A 21,056-nucleotide genomic window follows, 5' to 3' on the forward strand; every position below is an offset into this window, starting at 1 on the left:
ATGTGATATTCTTGAATCTCTACATTTCAACAAAGATAACTTTGAGATATCTCAGAGTGAATAGATTCTGTAGTTCGATGGGCAGTGTGACAACATGGGATAGTGGTGCCAGGGAAAGAGAGCCAAGTTGGCCATGTGATTCTCACTTCTTTATATCTGCCTGCTAAAAATAATTTCAGTTTGTATGAAGTTCACCCATTAGGATAAGTTACTAGACCCAGCACTCCGCTGTGCAAATTTCATAAATATAGAGATTACCTATATCTGTTTTGTAAATCACAACACTTAATCCTTCTCTAGTTAAGGGTCATTTCATTAAAAACACTGAAATAACAGCTTGCATTTAGAAATCTAAACTTTTCCAGACTGAAAACAAAGTCTGTATCTATTGTCGTGTTTAACTGTAGAAACCTGAAACTGAAGGAAATTCGTACTTGGCGATTGACTGTACAAACATGTGGTTGTTTATTTTTGCTTGCCAGAGAAAATGCAATTTATAAGACCCACAGCCTGTAATATTATGCCCGTTCCCAGCACATTACATTGTTCCCAGGACACTAGAAAACACAGCATTTACTTTTGTGGGCCTTGGAAAAAGCCACAATATGCAAAACCAAAGTTGGGGCTTTTTTTGTGATCCAAAATGGAAAAATGCAGCACAGTGTATCTCACGGTGTCCATTGTGTGTTTAGGCTTGAGGGTTGATGTATGTTGCTACAAAGGCCCCCTAATCTGCCAAATTCTAGAGTTGCATTTTTCAATAGTAACTCAAGGAGTTACATTCAGGTACACTAGGGGCCAACCCACAAAGAATTTTCGAAAGGATTAAAATTTAGATTGGAAAAGTTCCTGCATGAATCAGGATGCTGTGCACCAGGACTATTCCTGGAACCTTGTAGTCTTGGATCCTAAATCCAGCCACTAGGTGTCACCATTATAGGATGAGCATGACTGCCTTGCTAGAGGCTGGGAACATTCCATCCGATATTCAAAGTGATTTAAATGGAGGAGCCACTCAACCGCTTATATTTAGTGTCACTGAATATCAACTCTGACCGTCCATGTTGAAAGTGGGCAAGCCAGGGGCAGTACAGGGGGCGGCACCAGGGATTAGCCAGTGGTTATGCAGGTGCTGACAATATTCAGTGTTGGGACCTGCAGAGGTAATCAGCCAAAATTAGGACAGCTCAAAAGCAGTTCTAATTTTGGCCACCTAGCTATTCGGGTCCTGGCAGTGAATATCAGCCAGGACCAGTATAACTTTTTTCTTTGTTTTATTTGGGTCCCCCCCCCCCCCAGCTCCCTCCTGGGCCCCTGAACCATTACCTGTGCTCCCATGCACCCTCCCCCCAGCCAGCAACAGAAAGAACCCACTCCTTTCTGGTTAGGTAGTCTCCGCTGGGCGATAATTGAAACCGAGGACGCCTATCTCAGAAACAACCAAATCCAAGCCATTTGGTCATGGGAGGAGCCAGCATTCGTAGTGCACTGGTCCCCCTGACATGCCAGGACACCAACCGGGCACCCTAGGGGGCACTGCAGTGGACTTCAGAAAAAGCTCCCAGGTGCATAGCTCCCTTACTTTGTGTGCTGAGCCCACCAACCCCCCCACCAAAACCCACTCCCCACAACTGTACACCACTACCATAGTTCTTAGGGATGAAGGGGGGCACCTAGATGTGGGTACAGTGGGTTTCTGGTGGGTTTTGGAGGGCTCACATTTACCACCACAAGTGTAACAGGTAGGGGGGGGGATGGGCCTGGGTTCGCCTGCCTGAAGTGCACTGCAGTACCCACTAAAACTGCTCCTGGGACCTGCATACTGCTGTCATGGAGCTGGGTATGACATTTGAGGCTGGCAACAAAATATTTTTAAAGTTTTTTTTAGGGTGGGAGGGGGTTAGTGACTACTGAGGGAGTAAAGGGAGGTCATCCCCGATTCCCTCCGGTGGGCATCTGGTTAGTTCGGGCACTTTTTTGAGGCTTGCTCGTAAAAAAAAAGGGACCAAGTAAAGTCGCCCAAGTGTTAGTCAGGGACGCCCTTCTTTTTTCTATTATCAGCCGAGGACGCCCATGTGTTAAGCACGCCCCCAGTCCTGCCTTCGATATGCTTCTGACATGCCCCCATGAACTTTGCTCGTTCCCGCGATGGAAAGCAGTTGAGGACGCCCAAAATCAGCTTTCGATTATGCCGATTTGGGCGACCCTGGGAGAAGGACGCCCATCTTCTGATTTTTGTCGAAAGATGGGCGCCCTTCTCTTTCGAAAATAAGCCTGAAAGTGAGTGGGAACCTAGGAAGGCTAGACAAACCTCAGGATAAAATAAAAACAATATGTATTGCTGTGGTTTATATATAAATAGGATAAAAATTACATATAATCCAAAATATGTAGAAACAATAAACAATAAAATGATATTAATACTCAAAAAATAGAAGTTTTTGAGGATTTTACACGTTGTGTAATGCCGTTTTTTGAGGATTAATATCATTTTATTGTGTATTGTTTTTACATATTTTGGGTTTGTATGTAGTTTTTATCTTATTTATATATATACCAGAGCAATAAATATTGTTTTTATCCTGAGGTTTGTCTAGCCTTCCTAAGTTCCCACTTCCTTTTGTATACTGGTATAGCAGTACCTGACAGATTGCAGACCAATATAAAATGAAAGATCGTATCTTATTATAAGCCATGCACTCACATCTCTTTCCAGAAAATATTTTTATTTCACATTCTAGCTTCTTTACAGATTGCTGATTTACATTTGTTTTGTTTTTTAGGAGATTGGTTAACTTCACCGACTAACTGGGATTCAGTTTCTTCTGCATGGTGGGGTTGTGTGGCAGGGCATTAAGGGCCCCTTCCCCCCACGCCCATAAATAGCAAAAGTTCTGAATCTCAGCCAAAAGGCTAGGAAGGGAAGGGGCCATTCTTTTCTGGTGACTCAGATTGTGTGTTTGATCTTAGCAGAAGCCCAAGAATTAGACCAAGGTAAAATGAATCCAAACACTGCAGTGCAAGAGAACTTTTGCGATTTCCTCAGATGAGACAAATAACTTACGAAGTTTAAAAGCTCACATGCTGCACCACCTTTGGCTAATTCTTAGATTGGTCTCTCAGTTTACAGAGAGTTCAGCTTTCTTCAGAACCAATAAGGTTACTAGGACTCCATTTCATACTGTGAAAAAATATTTTTGTTATAGCATATGCTATGTAGATCATGTAAAAGTTTTTCTCACAGGGTAAAAAGGAAGCCCTCCGTTGCAATTCTATATGTAGTCGCTCATGATCAAAGGCTGCTTTATTGTCGTAGAGTTTCCACATTTTATTGTGGAAAACGCACATCTGAATTAATTAAAGCCTGAAATAAAAATCTGTTCCTCCAAACCTATCAAGTTGGCATTGTATTTTACTTTGAGAAGAGAGAGGCTGTGTTTCCTCAAATAATGATTTAATTTCCAGAGAACCATAAATTGCATTCTTTTTAATAACTAATGTATTGGGATCAACATGTGCCATCTGCTAAGCACTTTGGGAGGAGGTTAAAATCGGACAATAAATGTTCCCAGTGTTATTTAAAAACAAACAAACATTTTTTTCAAAGCAAGCTTTAATGTAAGTGCAGTGGAATGTAATCATTTTGCAAAGTGTTCTGTTCAATATTAAGATTGAACATTCATATTTATAGTTAAAATTAGGAGTAGCCTAATGGTTTGAGCAGTGGGTTGAGAATCAGGGAAGCCCAGTTGAAATCCCACTACAGCTCCTTATGATCTTGGGTAAGTTACTTAAGCCTCCATTGCTTCAGATTGTCAGCCCTCTGCGGACAAGGAAATACCCAGGGCCCTATTTACTATGCTGCACTGTAGGTGCGCAAACCTTTTAGCGCACGCTAAAATTTAATGCACGTTAATGCTAGAGACACCCATAGGAATATAATGGGTGTTTTTATCATTAGCACACTAAAATGTTAGTACACCTAAAGCATGGCTTAGTAAACAGGGCCCCTAGTGTACCTGAATGTAACTCTTCTTGAGTTACTAATGAAAAATTGTGAGCTAAATCCATAACAAAAAGAAAAACAATTGAAGCCTTTTAATGTTTCTCCAAAAGATATTCCTTTTAAAACAGAAATTGCTGTTTGCTTACTTTATATTAACACGGTTCTGTTGGGGGACATGGAGGGGCATAATCGAAAGGGACACCCAAGTTTTGCTGAGGACGTCCTCGCAAAACATCCCGATGGAGGGGCGGAGAAACCCGTATTATCTGAACAAGATGGACGTCCATCTTTCGTTTCGATAATATGGTCTGGGATGCCCAAAATTTGAAATTTGGGTCATCCTTAGAGATGGTCGTCCCTAGACTTTTTCATTTCAGATTTTTGGTGATAATGGAAACCAAGGATGCCCATCTCAGAAATGACCAGATGCAAGCCCTTTGATCGTGGGAGGATAACTAAACAACTAAATCGGACTGCATAATAAGTAATCCTGATATAGGTTGATTAGCTGTGCAGGCCCCGACACTGCTAAATAAAAAAGATTTCCTTTGCTTTCCATCAATCTTCCCTTCTCTGTCTGATGCCATTTTGGAAATCAGGCCAATGATAGTTGCATTACTGAAATGCTGTGTGATGTTGCCATCTTTTGGCACAGACTGCTTTTTACCAAGGAGGTGAAGTGGCTTGTAAACACTGCTTGGTTTTCTGACTCACTTGGTTTTCATTTATCTACAAGTTGAGAAGTTTTATGATTAAGATCCAGTGACCCCTGAGGAAGGCTTTGTGCCAAAACACAGCCCATGTAGGGTCACCTGGGCTACCTTTTCATTGCTTTGTAGATTACTGCTTGTAGATTTTGGCAAACAATTTTTAGAAGTTTGAACTTCAGTTTTCCCTGTGTCTTTTGGAACATTTTTTCCCTTCTACCCTCATTTTTGTGATTTTGGAAATCAGAACATAACAATGGTTGTACAAGCCAAAACAATGACAGCAAGGAAGGTTTAAACAACTTATTTCCTATTTCCACTCTTACAGTTTTTGAAAATAGCCACTGAACATTTTGAGGGGAGGTGGGAGGAGTTACAGCAAGATGGCTGCCGGTAAACTCTGTGCATCTGGACATGTTTTCTTACCTCTTGATTTGCTGTTTCTTGGCTTTGACTGGGCAAGAAGAGGAAGGGCAGCAGCCAGTCTAGTGCTGCAGTTGTGACTTTGATACCGAAATTGGGTCCGATTGGGGTCCATAATGGACCGTCACATCCAGCGCCCAACTCCTCCTGTGGAATCGCCGGTGAGTACACCACTGGGAATGACTGAGGGCCTTACAGGAAGTGCCTCTCCTTCGATGTCAGACATCTCTTTGAGCCCGGGTGTTGAGCAGGTTCCCCTGAATCTGGCTGTGTTGAGATCCGCCCTGGGAGTGGGTCAGCTGCAGACAGTGAGCGACCTGTCTGCGGATGTGACAGCAGCAATGGCAGGGAATCATGGAGGAGAATTTGCCTTTGTGGAGGCCTCTCCCCCGAAGAGTGCTGAAGCGTTGGTGTCCAGGCAGGCCCAATGGAGTAGACTCCAGCTTTTTCCTTTTCTTTGCAACGACAGCAGTGATTTCTTTAGATTCTATATGTCAAGCAATTGAGGAACTGGGCAAGGCCTTATCTGTTCAAATATCTTCTATTCATCAACAATCCGTATCTTTATCAGCTCTGCTTTATTATCAAGAAATAAAACTGGGGAAAGTAAGGAATCGTTTACATATTGTGGAATGTTCGTTGCAGTCTGCAGCTCAGTATAGAGCTGCTTAACTAAAGACCTTACATTGCTCCACAATAAGATTGGAATATTAGAGACTATTTCCAAGAGAAGAAACCTTTGCTTTATTTATTTTTGTTACATTTGTACCCCACACTTTCCCACTACTGGCAGGCTCAATGCGGCTTACATATTGTATAGAGGTACTTAATTGTACCTGGGGCAATAGAGGGTTAAGTGACTTGCCCAGAGTCACAAGGAGCTGCCTGTGCCTGAAGTGAGAATTGAACTCAGTTCCCCAGGACCAAAGTCCACCACCCTAACCACTAGGCCACTCCTCGACTTTCCTAAGATGAAAAAAATATCTGCTAAAGAGATGTCTAAGAAATATGCTGCGGGAGGGGGGGGGGGGGGGGGTTAAAATTCTCCAAAACTGCTATTTCACCAGTGGTGAAGGTATATTATCTTCCAGTTTAAAAAAACATTTCAAGAGGACTCTTTGGATCTTAATCTTCAAACTAGTTTAACTATGTTTCTAGAAACATCTATTGAAAAGCAGGCAGTGCCTCAATGTTGATTGTGACCTTGGTTTCCAATATCGATAGAGACAAAATTATAAGACTGTTTTTTTTCTGTCTAGGGATTTTCCTTTCTGTTGATTGAAGATTTGTATTTTTCCTGACATGGCTAGGTCCACGCAAAAGAAGAGGCAACAGTTCCTTGCAAATGTGTCGTTAAGTATAAAGATGTGAAATATGTTTATTTTGAGTTTTCAGCTTGCTTTTTTTTTCTTGATGAATTTCCTTTAGAATCTTCTACTGTGACCTAATTTAGTTTCTATTGGTACTCCTGTGATCTCTGTTTATCTGCTGTAATTAGGTGATAGATGGGAGGACTCAGAGGTAGCTTTTCTTTTTCCTGTTTTCTAACTATATGAAGGCTTAAATCACACTCCTTCCCCCCACCCCACCCTCAAAAAACAGTGGTGGAGTTTAAGATGAGCGCTGAAGGAAAGTTATTTTTTCTTTGTGTTATTTCATGGATGTCTTTAATTGGTTATATTATTCAGTCTCTTATTTCCCTTCAAGACGTTATCTTGTAATTATATTGTTGAAATTTCCTTAAAAAGTAAACAGCCGCTGACCAATATTCAGCCCAGAATTAGGCCAAGATATTCAGTGCTGGGATTTATCTGGGCATCAGCACTGAATATCTGGGCCTAATTGAGCCGGCTGAGGCACCAGAGTGTATGGTATGTGAGTCCCAGCTGGGCCCTGCATAAGCCACTTATACAGGCCCTGGCTGAATGTCAGCAAGGTAAACCTGAGGTAAGTGCCAAGTAAAATAGTGGAAACTATTATAAAGAATAAAATTACAAAACATATAAATAAACATGGTTTAATGGGAGAATTTGCTTCATTTCTTTGAAGGCGTGAATAAACATGTGGATAAAGGTGAGCCGGTTGATGTGAAAGAAACAGTGCATACCAGCCTCTATGACAGCTTCAGATGTTATGGCCAGTCCTATTAGAGCAGCAAGCAGGTCCCTGGAGCAACCTAGTGGTCGGTGCAGTGCACTTTAAAGAAGGGGACGCAAGGCCATAATCCATTCTAACTGTTACACTTGTGGTGGAGCCCCACAAAACACACCAAAAACCTACTGTACCCACATATAGGTGACACATGCAGCTATAAGGGCTATTGTAGTGGTGTACTGTTGGGTAGAGTAGGGTTTTGCTGGATTTTGGACGTGTCCCTATACAATATAAGGGGGTAATGGTGAGATGTGCACCTGGGAGCTTTTATGTTAAGTCCACTGCAGGGTTCCCTAGAGTGCCCCATAGCTCTGCTGGGATGTTTATATGGCCAGTCTACTAAGAATGATGGCTTCTCCTACATCCCAATGGCTTGATTTTATGCATTTTTCACTTGGATGTTTTTTTGTTGAAAATGGACCAAAAAAAATACACACAGAGCAAGTGGCCATTTCTGAAAAAAAAAAAAAAAGATAAGATGTTTTGCTATTTCGAAAATCTCTATATTCGTTGTTCGGACTCTGGACATTTTGCGCAAAACATTCAATGTCGGACTTAGATGTCATATTGAAAATGCCCCTTCATATATCTCAACAAGTACTCGTCTTCTCTTAACCCCAACAAAATGGGCTCTCTTTCCCTGGGTTTGATTTTATAAGTACTTTATACTTTGCAGATGGACAGGTTATACTATATATGTGAGTATTTTATAAAGAAACATAATTGCTGATAAGGGTGATTTTATAAAGTCAAGCCTAATTAACACAAGTTTTCTTATGCTTGTTTTATAAATTCAAGGACATTGCTACTTAACATTATAAAAATACTAACGTAGGTGTGAAAGAACACGCGTACGTATAGGTGTTAACATATACAGATTGAGGGCTGGTGTATATGTTAGTGCAGTGTTTCTCAATCCCGTACTGGCGGACCATCAACCAGTCAGATTTTCAGGACATCCTTATTGAAGATGCATGAGAGAGATTGGCATATAATGGCGGTGACAGGCATGCAGATCTGTCTTTGCACATTCATTAGGGATGTCCTGAAGACCTGCCTGGTTGGGGCCCCTAGGACAGGTTTGAGAACCACTATGTTAGTGCAAACTTAAATTAAGGAATTCTATGATCTACTTGAGTAAATGTGGATTCCACCAACACTCCACTCAAACTCCGCCCTGTGCACACCTACAGTGAATGTATCCATGATGACAGGAGTGTACTTTCATGCTAGTTTATATAGTTTATAAGAGGTCATTTAAGTACGTGTGAAGAAGTGGGTGATATAAGCCTGGGGTTCTTTAAGGACATTCCCTCACTGAGACTGAGATTGAACTACCGTAAGGAAGGGAGAGCTAGCCTTCTTGAGTTAGAAGAGTTGGCTTCAGGCAGGGAGGAGTTTAAAAGCCATATGGCAGGACAGAACAGTGAGACCCCAAGTAATGGATTCTCCAAGTATGTTTTAACCCTGAGGCCACAGTATTGGAATACAGGCCCAGTGTAGGAGAAGGGGTTCTTCAGGAGAGATTTCAAAGGGCTGGCAAAGACCCGAGGGTATATCCACAGCATTTGAAGACAAACCGCAGGGAATTCAGGAGCTGCCTTCCACTGTGCCTTCCGAGACTTTCTGTGCGATAACAGAAGACTACCAAGGTAGGCTAATTTATTCCTTGGCTTGTGAGATTCTAATTCATGAGGACAGTCCAAGCTAGGCCTTTAATTGGGAAGAGAAGGACTTGTAAACATTTAGATTGTGGAACCTGTCAGGGATAGGGCTGAAGGAAAATATATGAAATCAAGAGATTTGCTGTTCTTACTTGTTCAGTCTGTGAAATGAATAGGCTGCTTCATCGGTTTATACATGCAAATAAAGGGACCCTTTTACTAAGTCGCGGTAGGCTCTACACACATGCAGCGCATGCCCAAATTAGACTACCGCCAGGCCAGCATCTCCTCCTGGTGGCAATTTCAGATTTGGCGCACCCATAATGCATGGATGAATTATTTATTTCCTCCTATGTGCGCCAGTTCCGGTGGTAATCGGCACTTGGTGCATGCCAACTGGTCACCACGTGTCGCACATGATCCTTTACCGCTAGATCAGTGGGTGGTGGTAAGGGCTCAGGTCAGTTTTGGGTGCACAGGTTTCATTTTTACTGCAGGGCCTTTTGCTGTCCCATTAAAAAGCATAAGCCCTTTTTTGTAAAAACTGACCCGGCGCGTGTCCAATACACGCACCAGCACTACCACAGGCCACTTTATCGCAGCTTAGTAAAACGGCCCCAAAATATTTAGTTTTATTTGCAACACTTGTGTGGCTGTATTTGTGAGGGCTCCATGCCTAGCCACTAGCACACACTACAACAGTGCTTAAGTGGCCAAAATACCAATATTTTATGTGCGTTCTTAGTACCTAAAATTAGACCATTCTTTGTAAACTTGCCCCCTATATGTACAGTAATTTGTGTTAACAGCTAATCTAGATTGGAATGGATAATACATAGGTACTGCACCTTACATTTAATACAGAGGTAGTTACCTCACATTAACTGTTAAAGTGGAAGCTAATAAGATACAGCTAATTCCATCTTAACAATTGTAGCTAACTGCATTATGTTATTTGCAATGCATCAAACTCATGGTAAAGAAAATTTCTCTGTCTTAACTGTAACGAATAGTGCTGAGAACACCCCCAACATTTAATGAAGAGATTTAGCAGTTACCACATGTTCATTTTCTTAATTCCTACAGAGTAACTGCTAAATCTTACTGAAATTTAACAAATAGGGTCCTTAGAGTGGATGAACACTATAATCATTTAACTCTTGGAGGTGGTGGCAAAGGGAATTGTATCTGTATAAAAAAAAAGTAAAACATAAAAAGCCAGTCCTTTATTCATATGTGTAATATTAGGTTTCCCAGGTGAAAAAGCATTTTAAATTACTGGATTTAAAGTTAAATTTTGCTACAATTAAACTAATTCAATTTGTTATACTTGGGTATTTCAGTTAGTCTAACCAGGAGGTTTCAAATTCTTCAGAACACTGTGGTCAAGTTGATATTTAAATCAAAGAGGCTTGATAGAGCCACTCCTCTATTAATTAAATTTCTCTGGCTCCCAGATGAAGCAAGAATTAAGTTTAAATTAGCATGTTTGTGTTGTGTTTTTAAATCATTCATGGTTTATCATCATTTCATCTGACTGACTTGATAGCGGTACCTGGTGGTAGGTTAAATCTCCATATGATAGGTAGGTCATTGATTAGCTTTCCTGTTAAAGAAATTTTTTGAGGATTTCTTTTTTTTTTTTCAAGATGTTTTGGTATGGAATAATGTTCCATTGATAATAAAGCAGCGGCCTTCTTATTTGTTGTTTTGGAAACATATTTAAAAACTCATTTGTTTCAGAGATGTTTGTTGTACAAGTTAATTGTTTTTACTTTGACATGTGTACAGATTATGGGGTCCTTTTACTAAGCTGCCAAAAGTGGCCTTAGCTTACCATTACATGGGTCCTTCCTGCATGCTGAGGCCATTTCTACTGTAACCCTAAAATGGCTGAGTTTCTATTTTTTTTGCATTAATGGTGATGTGCAACTACTACCACTAATCATTTCTATAGCACTATCAGACACATGCAGCGCTGCACACATTATAAACAGGTACTTTCTCTGTCCCTAGAGGGCTCACAATCTTCTGCTGCTCCATTTGACCCTGGGCAAGTCACTTAGCCCTCCATTATCCCAAGTACAATATATAACTTAGATTGTGAGCCCATTAATGGACAGTGAAAAATACCTGTAATAGAAATTGTAAAGCACATAGTTGCCTCATGGATCACTTGCGGTATTGGTATATCAAGTATTGAAAATAAATAAATTTGCACTCATATACCCTATACCTAAAATGCTGTTCTACCAGCAGAAACAGTTTAAAACCTTATTCCTGTGATATATTATTGTAACATTGAAGGAGATAGTTTTAAATATCAGTGCCTATGTAAAACCCCTGTAGTTGCAGATGTGGAGCTGCATTCCTGTGGTGACTTCAGAATCTGTTAGTAGAAATCAGTTCTGCACATGCTGTTACAACAGAGCATTTATCTCTGAATGAACATCAGTGGTAGTTGTGTGTATTTGATGGATATATGGTTAGCTCTGGTTTGAATAATTAGATACTTATAACTATATTTTCAGTGGAGCTCTTTTCTTTTCATTTTTTACCTTTGTTTTTATTATTGTAAACCGTTCTGACATGCCTATCGAGAACAGTATATCAAAACACAATAAAGCATAAACCATAGAAAAACGGAAAAAGTCCATTTGACAAAAGAAACTGTGTCAAACTCTCAGTATCTCACAGTAGAGACCACAGCATTCATTTACAGTAACATTTTCATCATATAAAGTTCCTGGTGATCATTATTTGATGAAGTACCCAAGAAGGGTATTGATGGTTGACTTAGATCTTGTCTGACATTTAAACAGGAAGATATAAGAAGACTTGTCAGTTGGGTGCTTTTATGCCACAGATGTTTGTGATTCAAAGTCAAGTATCTGTAGCCAACAAGCAAATTTGAGTCATCTCTAATTGATGCCCCATTCATCATATTTTATTGCTAAATTATGATTAAATAGATCATATGAAACCCCAAAGAGAAAAAAGAGGTATAATTACATGAGTCTGATACTGTTTATAACCAGGCAGCCATCTGTTCTGTAGTCTCCTTTCCAAAGGGATGAAGGCTTATCACCATGTATATGTGAGTGAGTGTGTGTATGTTTCTTACCCCCTCCACCAGTTACATTTGTGCTCAGTATACTATCCACAATTGAAATTTTAGTAGATATTATTGGGTCCCAGAGGATCCTGATAGAGGTATATTTTGTTCTGATCTATGTATCTCCTGGATAGTATGTACCATATGTTCTGCGTGGAATTTCTTGTCTTTTCTAAAGTATCCAATTATTCTTCTATTTATGATCTTGTTAAACATAAAGGTGTTATTCCAGAAGGATCTGCCTAGGTTTAGGTGGCAATTATGAGTGTTCATACCAGTATTCAAGCCATTTGCTCATGTATGTTGAACACACATGCATGTAAATGAGCAGTTTATGGCCATGTGCTATTCTGTAAATACACATCAATATTTGATGTTGCGTACTATGCAGTTTGGCATTCATATGGGTGGAGTTTGAGCAAAGTGAGGGTGGGGTGCACAGTTATGCATATAGGGCTCAATGTTCAGTTGGTAGTGATCAGCGTTTTGCTGACTACTGCCGACATTAAACCTGTAAATTCATTGCTGGACCATGCCTGGACACCAACATTAGGTTTCTGAAGCTGGCTAACGCATAGCTGGTCAGGTGAAGCGCATAAATAGTACTGACTTTACTGTCTTTATGCTGTTAGCTGTTTAAGTGCTGAATATCGGCTCTTAACTGGCCAAGTGCTGAATCTGACCCCAGAATGGTCCCAAAATAGTTTTCAGTTCAGCACTAACTGATTAAGTGCTGCTGAAAATTAGCAGTTAGTCCCAAGCAGGTGATTTAACCTGCCAGTAACCATTTCTGGCCAGTTAAATCATTTTGAATATTGACTCCATAGATTATAAAAATATTATAATTTATTTGTATCAGGGGCAGACTGACTATGACCTGGGCCCACTGGGCAGTAAAGGTCATTGGGGCCCCCTTGGCCACTTCCCCTGCCCCCCACCGCTGCATCACATCCCCTCTACCACTGCAGCTGCTGTCTCTGTTCTACACACTATAGACCCCTGAGCCTCATTGGGCCCTCGGTCCTACCTTGAAGGGCCCTGTTGGTCTAGTGGCTTCTTTGGGGATAGGAAAGAACCCCACTCTTTCCTGTCCACTGCTGCTACTCTGCCTGGTGCTGCCATGTTTTCAAAATAGCTGCCGAGACTTCCTGCGGTAATCTTGCGGGTCTCGGCAGTCTCAGCAGCCATTGTTAAAACACAGTGGCACCAGACAGAGTAGCGGCAGCAGGCAGAAAAGAGTGGGATTCTTTCCTGCCCCTGCAGAGGCCACTAGACCACCAGGGCCATTCAAGGTGGGACTGGGGAGGGTCCACTGAGGCATGGGTGGGGGGAGAGGGCCTCTGAGCCCTCTGGCACTACCTGGTTGCCCCTATGGTCAGTCCGCCCTTGATTTGTGTACTTTCACAATCTAGGCACAAGCATTAACACCAGCTCTATCGTTGGTGTAACTGCTAACGCCTGAAATACAGGCACATATTTGACCTTACGCTAGAATTCTTAAAAAAAATAAAAAGTAGGATTCTACTTTCCTTTATAGAATAGGCTTCAGTAGGTGCATTTTTGGCACCTAAAAATAGACATCTCATTATGGAATTAGTTTCTAAAAGTCCTCTGCTCTATAATTTGCTTTTCCTAATACGAAGAGGATCAAGGGACACAACCCACCATATATTGCCAGAGGGGAAAGAAAGTGGCAGAAATACCAGCATCATAAGTGTTATGAAAGTAGTCAACTGAAGAAATATAACACATGAAGCCCCATTTTCATATAATGTAGAGATAGGAAGAGCTCAATTCTGGTAGCATTTTAGAAATGGCTCTACACATGCAGTGGGAGCAGCCATTTTACAAAATGTGCCCATTGAAAAAAATAAATGGCACTGACCTGGTGGCTTCTATGTGGAGGGGTCGGCATTTACACATAGCAGAGACAATTTTGCAGCTTTCACCTGTAACTACTGACACTTTCATGTTTAGTTGCCCTGTTTTACCAGCCTACACGTGTAAGTGCCACCAGTTACGTAGTAAAGTTGCAATTTTAATGTGGTTTGATTTCAGAGGTGGTCAAAAACTATGTGGGATGAAGGAGAATGACTCCCTTAATCCCTTCCAAAATGAGCACTTTTTGAAAAGTGACATGGAACTTTTCCCCATACACGTGCTTGGGGACTGTGAACGTTTACTCACAGGCCCCAGTGGAAGTCTTGAGAGAGAGCGAGAGAGAGAGAGAGAGGATAATGACCCTGTTTCTCTGACCCCCCATCTACTCATTATATGAACCCATTTGGGGTCCTGACATACAGTTTTGGAACCACTGTACAAAAGCATTTTCACATTTTGTATCTCTAGTAAAAATGTATAATACAGGGACATTGGGGAGCTGGCCTAGGTAAGGGGTCACCTCCGTGAACCCATCTCCCACAGGCTGGACTGAAAACCCTTCTTGACCATAGTTTGCCTGCCTGTGGCACCACCAAAGGAAAAATCCTGTGGTGCACTTATGTGTGCAAAGGTTGTCATGAATAATAGTTTTATTATATACATATTATGTGTCAGAATCATTAAACAGCAAAGAGATAATTTGGAAAAGCAATTTTCAAAGTCACTTGCAAAGGTAAATTGACTTTCTGATAATTGCCCTTATTCATTCTCACTACAAGTACACGTGGCGTAAATTGTGTGCCCACTTAAGATTGGACTGAGGAGAAGCATTCCCAGGGGTACATTTTGGATGAGATTTGAAAGTAATGAGTGTATTTTTATATTTAGGCATATTATTTTCCATGGAAATTGTACCCTGGAAAAGACATTCAAAACTCTGCATGTTCTTTGTACCATGCCAATTCTCAAACAAAAATTACATGCATGTTTCCCCTTTGAAAATTTTATAAGGCCTGCTAGGTACAGAATACCCACAGGCTTTATAACCTAGGTGAAAACTGCCCTAGAAGGAAAGGATTTTTCTAGATAAATATGATTTTAGCACAACTGCTTCTTTAATATATGTTCTATCTGTGGTCCTGTTATTTTCTTTAGTTATTAGTTTTTAATGGTTCTACTTTGTATTTTCACTTATAGCTTCTAAATCGGAAAGACAAGACCACCTTTGAGAAACTGGATTACTTATTGTCCAAAGAAGATAATTATAAGAGGACAAGGGAATATATCAGAAGCCTAAAGATGGTTCCCTCCATCCCTTATTTAGGTAGGTGTGACAGCAAGTAACATGCCAAGAAATGTATTCAAATTTGCATTGTAGAATGCTTTTGTGGGACTTCTGATTGATGGATTTCCCAGTGGTAACATCAGCACCAAAGCTAAGGTTATAGACAATTTGTGGTTTTCTTAAAGGAATGTTGGGCTGAGTTTTTCAACCAGTAATAACATCCTCCTAATCAGGCAGCTGACTTTGAGGGGTTTTATTTTCACATTAGAGTCTGCAGATATAATAACATCACTGTTTGCAGGACGAACTCGGCTCCTGGCAATTCATGAGAACTCATGCTTCTTTCGTCTTAGTTCAAAGGCAGGGCTGGCATTAGGGGAGGGCAAACACGGCAATTGCTGGAAGCCTCGGCATCGATTTTAAAAAGACAGTCAGCTATCAGCTGATAGAGAAGTGCAGTCACCTCAGGTCAGGGATACCTGTTGAGGAAAATCTTTGTAGCTGGGCGTTCCTCCTCTAGTCCTGAGTGTGTGTCTCCTGGCTTCTCCTTAAAAGCATCCTTAGTATCAGCACATGGGTCCAGGCAGGGGCATAGCCAGACCTCGGTGGGAGGGGGGGGGGCAGAGCCCAAAGTGGGGGGGGGGCACATTTTAGCCTGCCTCCCCCAGCCGCCGCCTCTCCCCGCCACTTCTGACCCCCCCCCCCCCCACCACCACCGCAATGTACCTTTGCTGGTAGGGGTCCCCAGCACTCGCCAGCTGACGTGTTTATCTCTCTCACACTGGTCTCACACTTGCTTCCTCTTCTATTTTCAGCGTGCCATGCACGACATGCTCGTTTTAATGAAACTGAGCATTCGCGAGCATGCTTAGTTTCATTAAAACGAGAGCATGCATGGTGCAACTGGAAACAGGAGAGGAGGCAAGTGTGAGACCAGTGCAGAACAGATAAATGCTTCAACCGGTTGGGGTTGGGGACCCCCGCCAGCCAAACCAGGGGCCCCAGAGCCAATTTGGGAGGCCAAGGCCCCCATGGCCCCCCATAGCTATGCCACTGGGTCCTAGGAATCAAGAAAGGGTATATGGACCCATGTTCTGACACTAAGGATGCTTCTAAGGAGAAGCCAGGAGACACACACTCAGGACTAGAGGGAAGAGCACGCAGTTACAAAGATTTTCCTCAGTAGGTATTCCTGACCTGAAGCGACTGCACTTTTCTATCAGCTGCTGACTGTCAAAGATACCCAACATCAGCTTTTGATAGACCCCTTGCGCAGGTGCTGTTGCCGAAATATGTCCCATGTTGGGTCTTGTCTTGTATTAAAGAATTGCTATCCCAGTTCTGGGGTCCTTGGTGCTTCTAAGTGTTCAGTTACATGCTTAAATGACTTTTTATGGTAGTGCTCTTGTGCAAGACCCGGGAGCCAATGGCGGCCCCTAGAGACCTCTGGGCCGCCTTTCATCATCATCCTGGCTTTTTTCTGCTACTTTCTGCCTCTCTACCCAAGTTCATGGAAAAAAGGGGGAAGTGGATAGGAGGAAGAGCCACATACCTGAAGGACAAGGCATTTCTCAGTACACAAAGAGAATGCATTTAGAAATGTCCACCTCCTTGAGGATACACCCAATAAAAAGTTTGAAGGCAGGCTGGTGGGGTGGATGTCATTGACACTCACTGATCAGCAGTGTAGAGTCCTCTCATGTGAAGATATTTGGGGCTCTCCTTCAGCTCATTTGGATGCAGTGGCCCCAACTTAAAAATTAGTACCAATGTTGTATAGAATATTAGCATGTACTATGCTTTGATGATGCATACGTTGATAATGGACATGCATATGAGCAAAGTTTGGGCAGAGCATGCATATATATGCATAATTTATAGTATTCTACAGTTTTCACATATTCTGGCTAATACCTTGGTCTGGGCGTTTACACCAGCTATAGCAGTGGTGTAAGTTATCATGCTTTAACCACCCAATATTTAGCACTATTTAACCAGCCAGAATGGCTGCTGACTGGTTAAATACCGCTTAACTGACTGTCCCCGGCTGAATATCCCTGGATAGCAGATAGCCGTTTATATCACATGATATAACCCGCTAGCTGCCAATTCTTGAACCAGGTTTAGCGGCCATATTTGGCCACTTGAAAACCTGGTTTATCTGAACATTGACTTAGCCGGTTATCTTCACACTGGCCAAAAATAAACTGGATGTTCAATGCTGGTCACCAGAAACGGCCTGTCTTTGAATATTCGGTTTTAGCGCCAACCGCGGGAGTTAGCCGGTCCAACTCTCGTGCTCTGAATATCAGCCCCAGAGTTTAAAAGTTTTAATCCAGTAAATTAGGGGCACCAGATGCTTGGAATCTTACTGAGAGATGTGCAGTGCAAGATGTGCTATTTCTTAGCATAATGGCACTAATTACAGAGTACAATAACTGAACATTTTTTGGAAAAAGTTGATGGTTTCATGAAATAGGAGGCCCATGTTCATCAGACAGTTATTGATGTATCTGGATTCTGTCACGTATTTGTGTCCTGGATTGGCCACTGTTGGAAGCAGGATACTGGGCTAAATGGACCATCAATGTTCTCCAGTATGGCAATTCTTATGTTCTTATGTGGTTCATTCTTTCATTGCCCAAACAGACACAGCACTAGCTTAAAAGATTCAGCTATCTGGATCCAATATGTGGTAGAGATGCCATGCTCAGTATTCTCATTTTAATTCAGTTCTAACTTTATTGCATTAATATTTTCCTTGATGTGTCATGTTTTCAGTATTGGAATATTAAAAGTTTACGTTGCATTGTACGTTATAAAAGGTTAGGCTCTGTAGTGTCTTAAGAAGATCTTTCAGTGAATAAATGTATTTTAGTTGAGATTAGGAAGAGCAATATTCTAACTAAAGGTAGTAACCCTGCCTATATGTTAAAAAAGAGGGTCTCGAGTTGGCCCAAGCTTTATTCAAGATTAGGCTTGTTTGTGTGATGATCATGATTTTTGAGTTTACATATCAAATTCTGTGGGGAAGGGGCAGTAGACTAGGGGCCTGAAAGTTAATGGGGGGGGGGGGGGGGAGTTGTAAGACTGAAGATTCAACTAGGGCACCCACCACTCTTGATGTGCCTCTGGGAGAGTTTCTCTATTAGCCAAGGAGTTGAACTTGGCTGTCTTCCATTGGCAGCAGGAGAGGAAAAGTCCTTATGTTACACATTTGGGGGCCTTTAACTCAGTGTGGTGAGTTTTTGTACCTAACATGCTTCAGCTTCAAAATTTAACATGTGATAAGTGCAAAGGCTGTGCAGTAATTGTTAGGGGTCTGCACAATGTGTTCTCTGGAGTAATCGCACTGAAATATTCCTTAAGTGCAACTGTGCTAACTGCAAACAGTTTACCATTTCCTCTTGAGGAGGTGATAAGTGCACCCATACTAACTGTACAAGTGACAGCATGGTGTAAGTCAGTGGCGTAGTCAGACCTTGATTTGGAGGGGTCCAAAGTGGGGGGGGGGCACATTTTGGCCCGCCTCCCCACTTCCATCGCCTCCTCACATATCTTGGCTGGCAGGGGTCTCCAACCCCCGCCAGCTGAAGCATTTGTCCAGCACTGGTCTCTACGGCATTGCCTGCCCTGCTCTTCCCCTCATGTTGCGACACTTGCACACTCTTTTTAATGAAATTGAGCATTTGCGAAGTGTCGCACGTGCTCAGTTTCACTAAAATGAGCATGCACATGATGTGAGGGGAAGAACAGGGCAGGCAATGTGGCGGAGTCCAGTGCTGGAGAAACGCTTCAGCTGGCAGGAGTTGTGGACCCCCACCAATCAAACCAGGGGCCCCAGGCCCCCATGGCGTCCCGTAGCTATACAACTGGTGTAAGTGCCATGTGCAAAGTGCATTGTGCAGTCTATGTGTATTCTCTGCACATAACCCACCCAGTTCCCACCCCTGAACACAGAATGCCGTTAATGTTCTTGTGTGGTAACAATTCCCCCCCTAATTTGCATATTAACTCCTGGGTTCTATAAATGGCATATACATTTATGTACACAACTAAATTGGCTAATGAGCCAACTAATTATTGGCATTAATTGTCAACATTTTGGATTTGCACGTACATCTTGCTAAGTGCTATTTTATAAAGATCTGGACGCAGATATAGCATGCAGCTCAAAAGGGGGCATGGCCATTGTGGGGCAAGTGCATGTCAGGGGTATTCACCAGTGATGTGCATAGTACTGAATACCAGGGATCCGCATCTAACTTACATGCCAGGATTAACATCAGGTTTCAGTTGGTGTAAATACTCGTGCCCAAAGTTTGGCACAGAAATCAGTTCTAAGCATTATTTTCTAAATAGCGTGCAACTCAGAACGCTGTTTATAGAATAGCGCTCCACATGGGGGGTTTTCTTTGCTGATTTTTCAGCACCATTTACAGAATCTATTCATAACTGCTTAACACACGTTTGTAAAAGGGCCCATTTGTGGATTTTGTAGTTGGAATATAAAATGTTTAAGAAAGAGACTTTACTGGTTCCAGAAGCTCCCGTCTTTCTCATTTCTACCTACTATTTTGTTGCTTTTCTGTCATTTTTATATTGGTTGGGTAGTGGGGTGAGATAAAGCTCCCTTTCTGTTTGCTGAAACGTAGAAACACAAGACTGTTGGAGAAACTCCTTTAAGTAGCTCTTCTAAAAATTAATCTCCTAAGCCTTCAGAATAATGTAACTGACCTTGATCTACAGCTGAAAAAGGCACAAACCAAATCCTGATTAACTACATAAAAAAACTCCTGAGAAGAAAAACACTTATGTGCAGTTTTTTTAAATTATACTTTTATTAATTAACTTTTTGATTGCGTCTTTTAGACGAGTCCATGCTGTGTCAGTCATTGATTAATAGATTACTTTCAAACTCTTGCTCTTTGTTTGTTTTTGAACTCAGCTTTTCTATTTGTTTTTGAATGGCAGATATTAGAAACTATTAATATTTTCTTTTATGAAACATGTCACATTAGCTGTTGGAACCAACCAATGTAAATATCTAAAATAGAAACTTGCTCGTATTGCCCAGCTCCAAAGTAAACGAAGCTTAAAGTTTGGGTGTGTGGTGTGATGTACTGCCCACTAACTAACGATTTTTGGTTTGCTGAGAGGATGAGAAATAACTGTCTGGTTAGGTGGTCTTTGGTAATCACTTATCGTGTACATGTTGCCATATCTATTTTATAAACTGGTTTGGATCTTGCAGAATGGTGCACCTGTAGCAGAATGTGGGAACGCCTCCTCACTTTTATTAAAATCTTCCCTGGGAAATGTTAAGATAAAACAGCACGGCCACACCGCAATGATTTTGTTCGAGATTTCATTCTCCCAAAATGTTCCCAGACTGTTCTCAGATCGCTGACATCATTGTCTCACACTATATGGAATGAACAATTGCCAGGAAAGATGAGGGAGATTAGGACTCATAAACTTGGAGAAGAGATGGCTGAGGGGATTTGATAGAGTTTACAAAATTCTGAGTGGAGTGAAACAGGCAAACATGAATCAATTGTTTACTCTTTCCAAAAGTACAAAGATTATTCTGTTCTATCAATTCAAATTATTAACAGCTATAAAATATTGAAATCATATTCATGATTAAAACATATTTACACAGGTAGACATGCAAGTTTTAATGACTATCGCTTCTCACAAATGACACATTTCAGTTTTAAAGAACTGTGTTAACATTTTGCTTGCTTTGCTTTCTCCTTTTCGATGGGAAATTTGTTTGATTTTTGCAAAAGTCCAGGCCAGCCTACAGAACTTCTGG

At 41.5% G+C, this 21,056-nt stretch overlaps 1 protein-coding gene across 3 annotated transcripts in view; it reads left to right on the forward strand.

Moving 5' to 3' along the window:
* Window positions 1-21,056, forward strand: part of RALGPS1 (Ral GEF with PH domain and SH3 binding motif 1) — a 777,507-nt gene that overhangs the window by 369,802 nt on the left and 386,649 nt on the right. For all 3 annotated transcript variants that reach the window (XM_030207496.1, XM_030207498.1, XM_030207497.1), the window contains exon 9: window positions 15,148-15,274. In XM_030207496.1, the coding sequence (XP_030063356.1) occupies window positions 15,148-15,274 (127 nt within the window). The remainder of the gene's footprint in view (window positions 1-15,147; window positions 15,275-21,056) is intronic.

This window comes from Microcaecilia unicolor, chromosome 6 (assembly GCF_901765095.1).
Source record: "Microcaecilia unicolor chromosome 6, aMicUni1.1, whole genome shotgun sequence".
Lineage (NCBI taxonomy): Eukaryota > Metazoa > Chordata > Amphibia > Gymnophiona > Siphonopidae > Microcaecilia > Microcaecilia unicolor.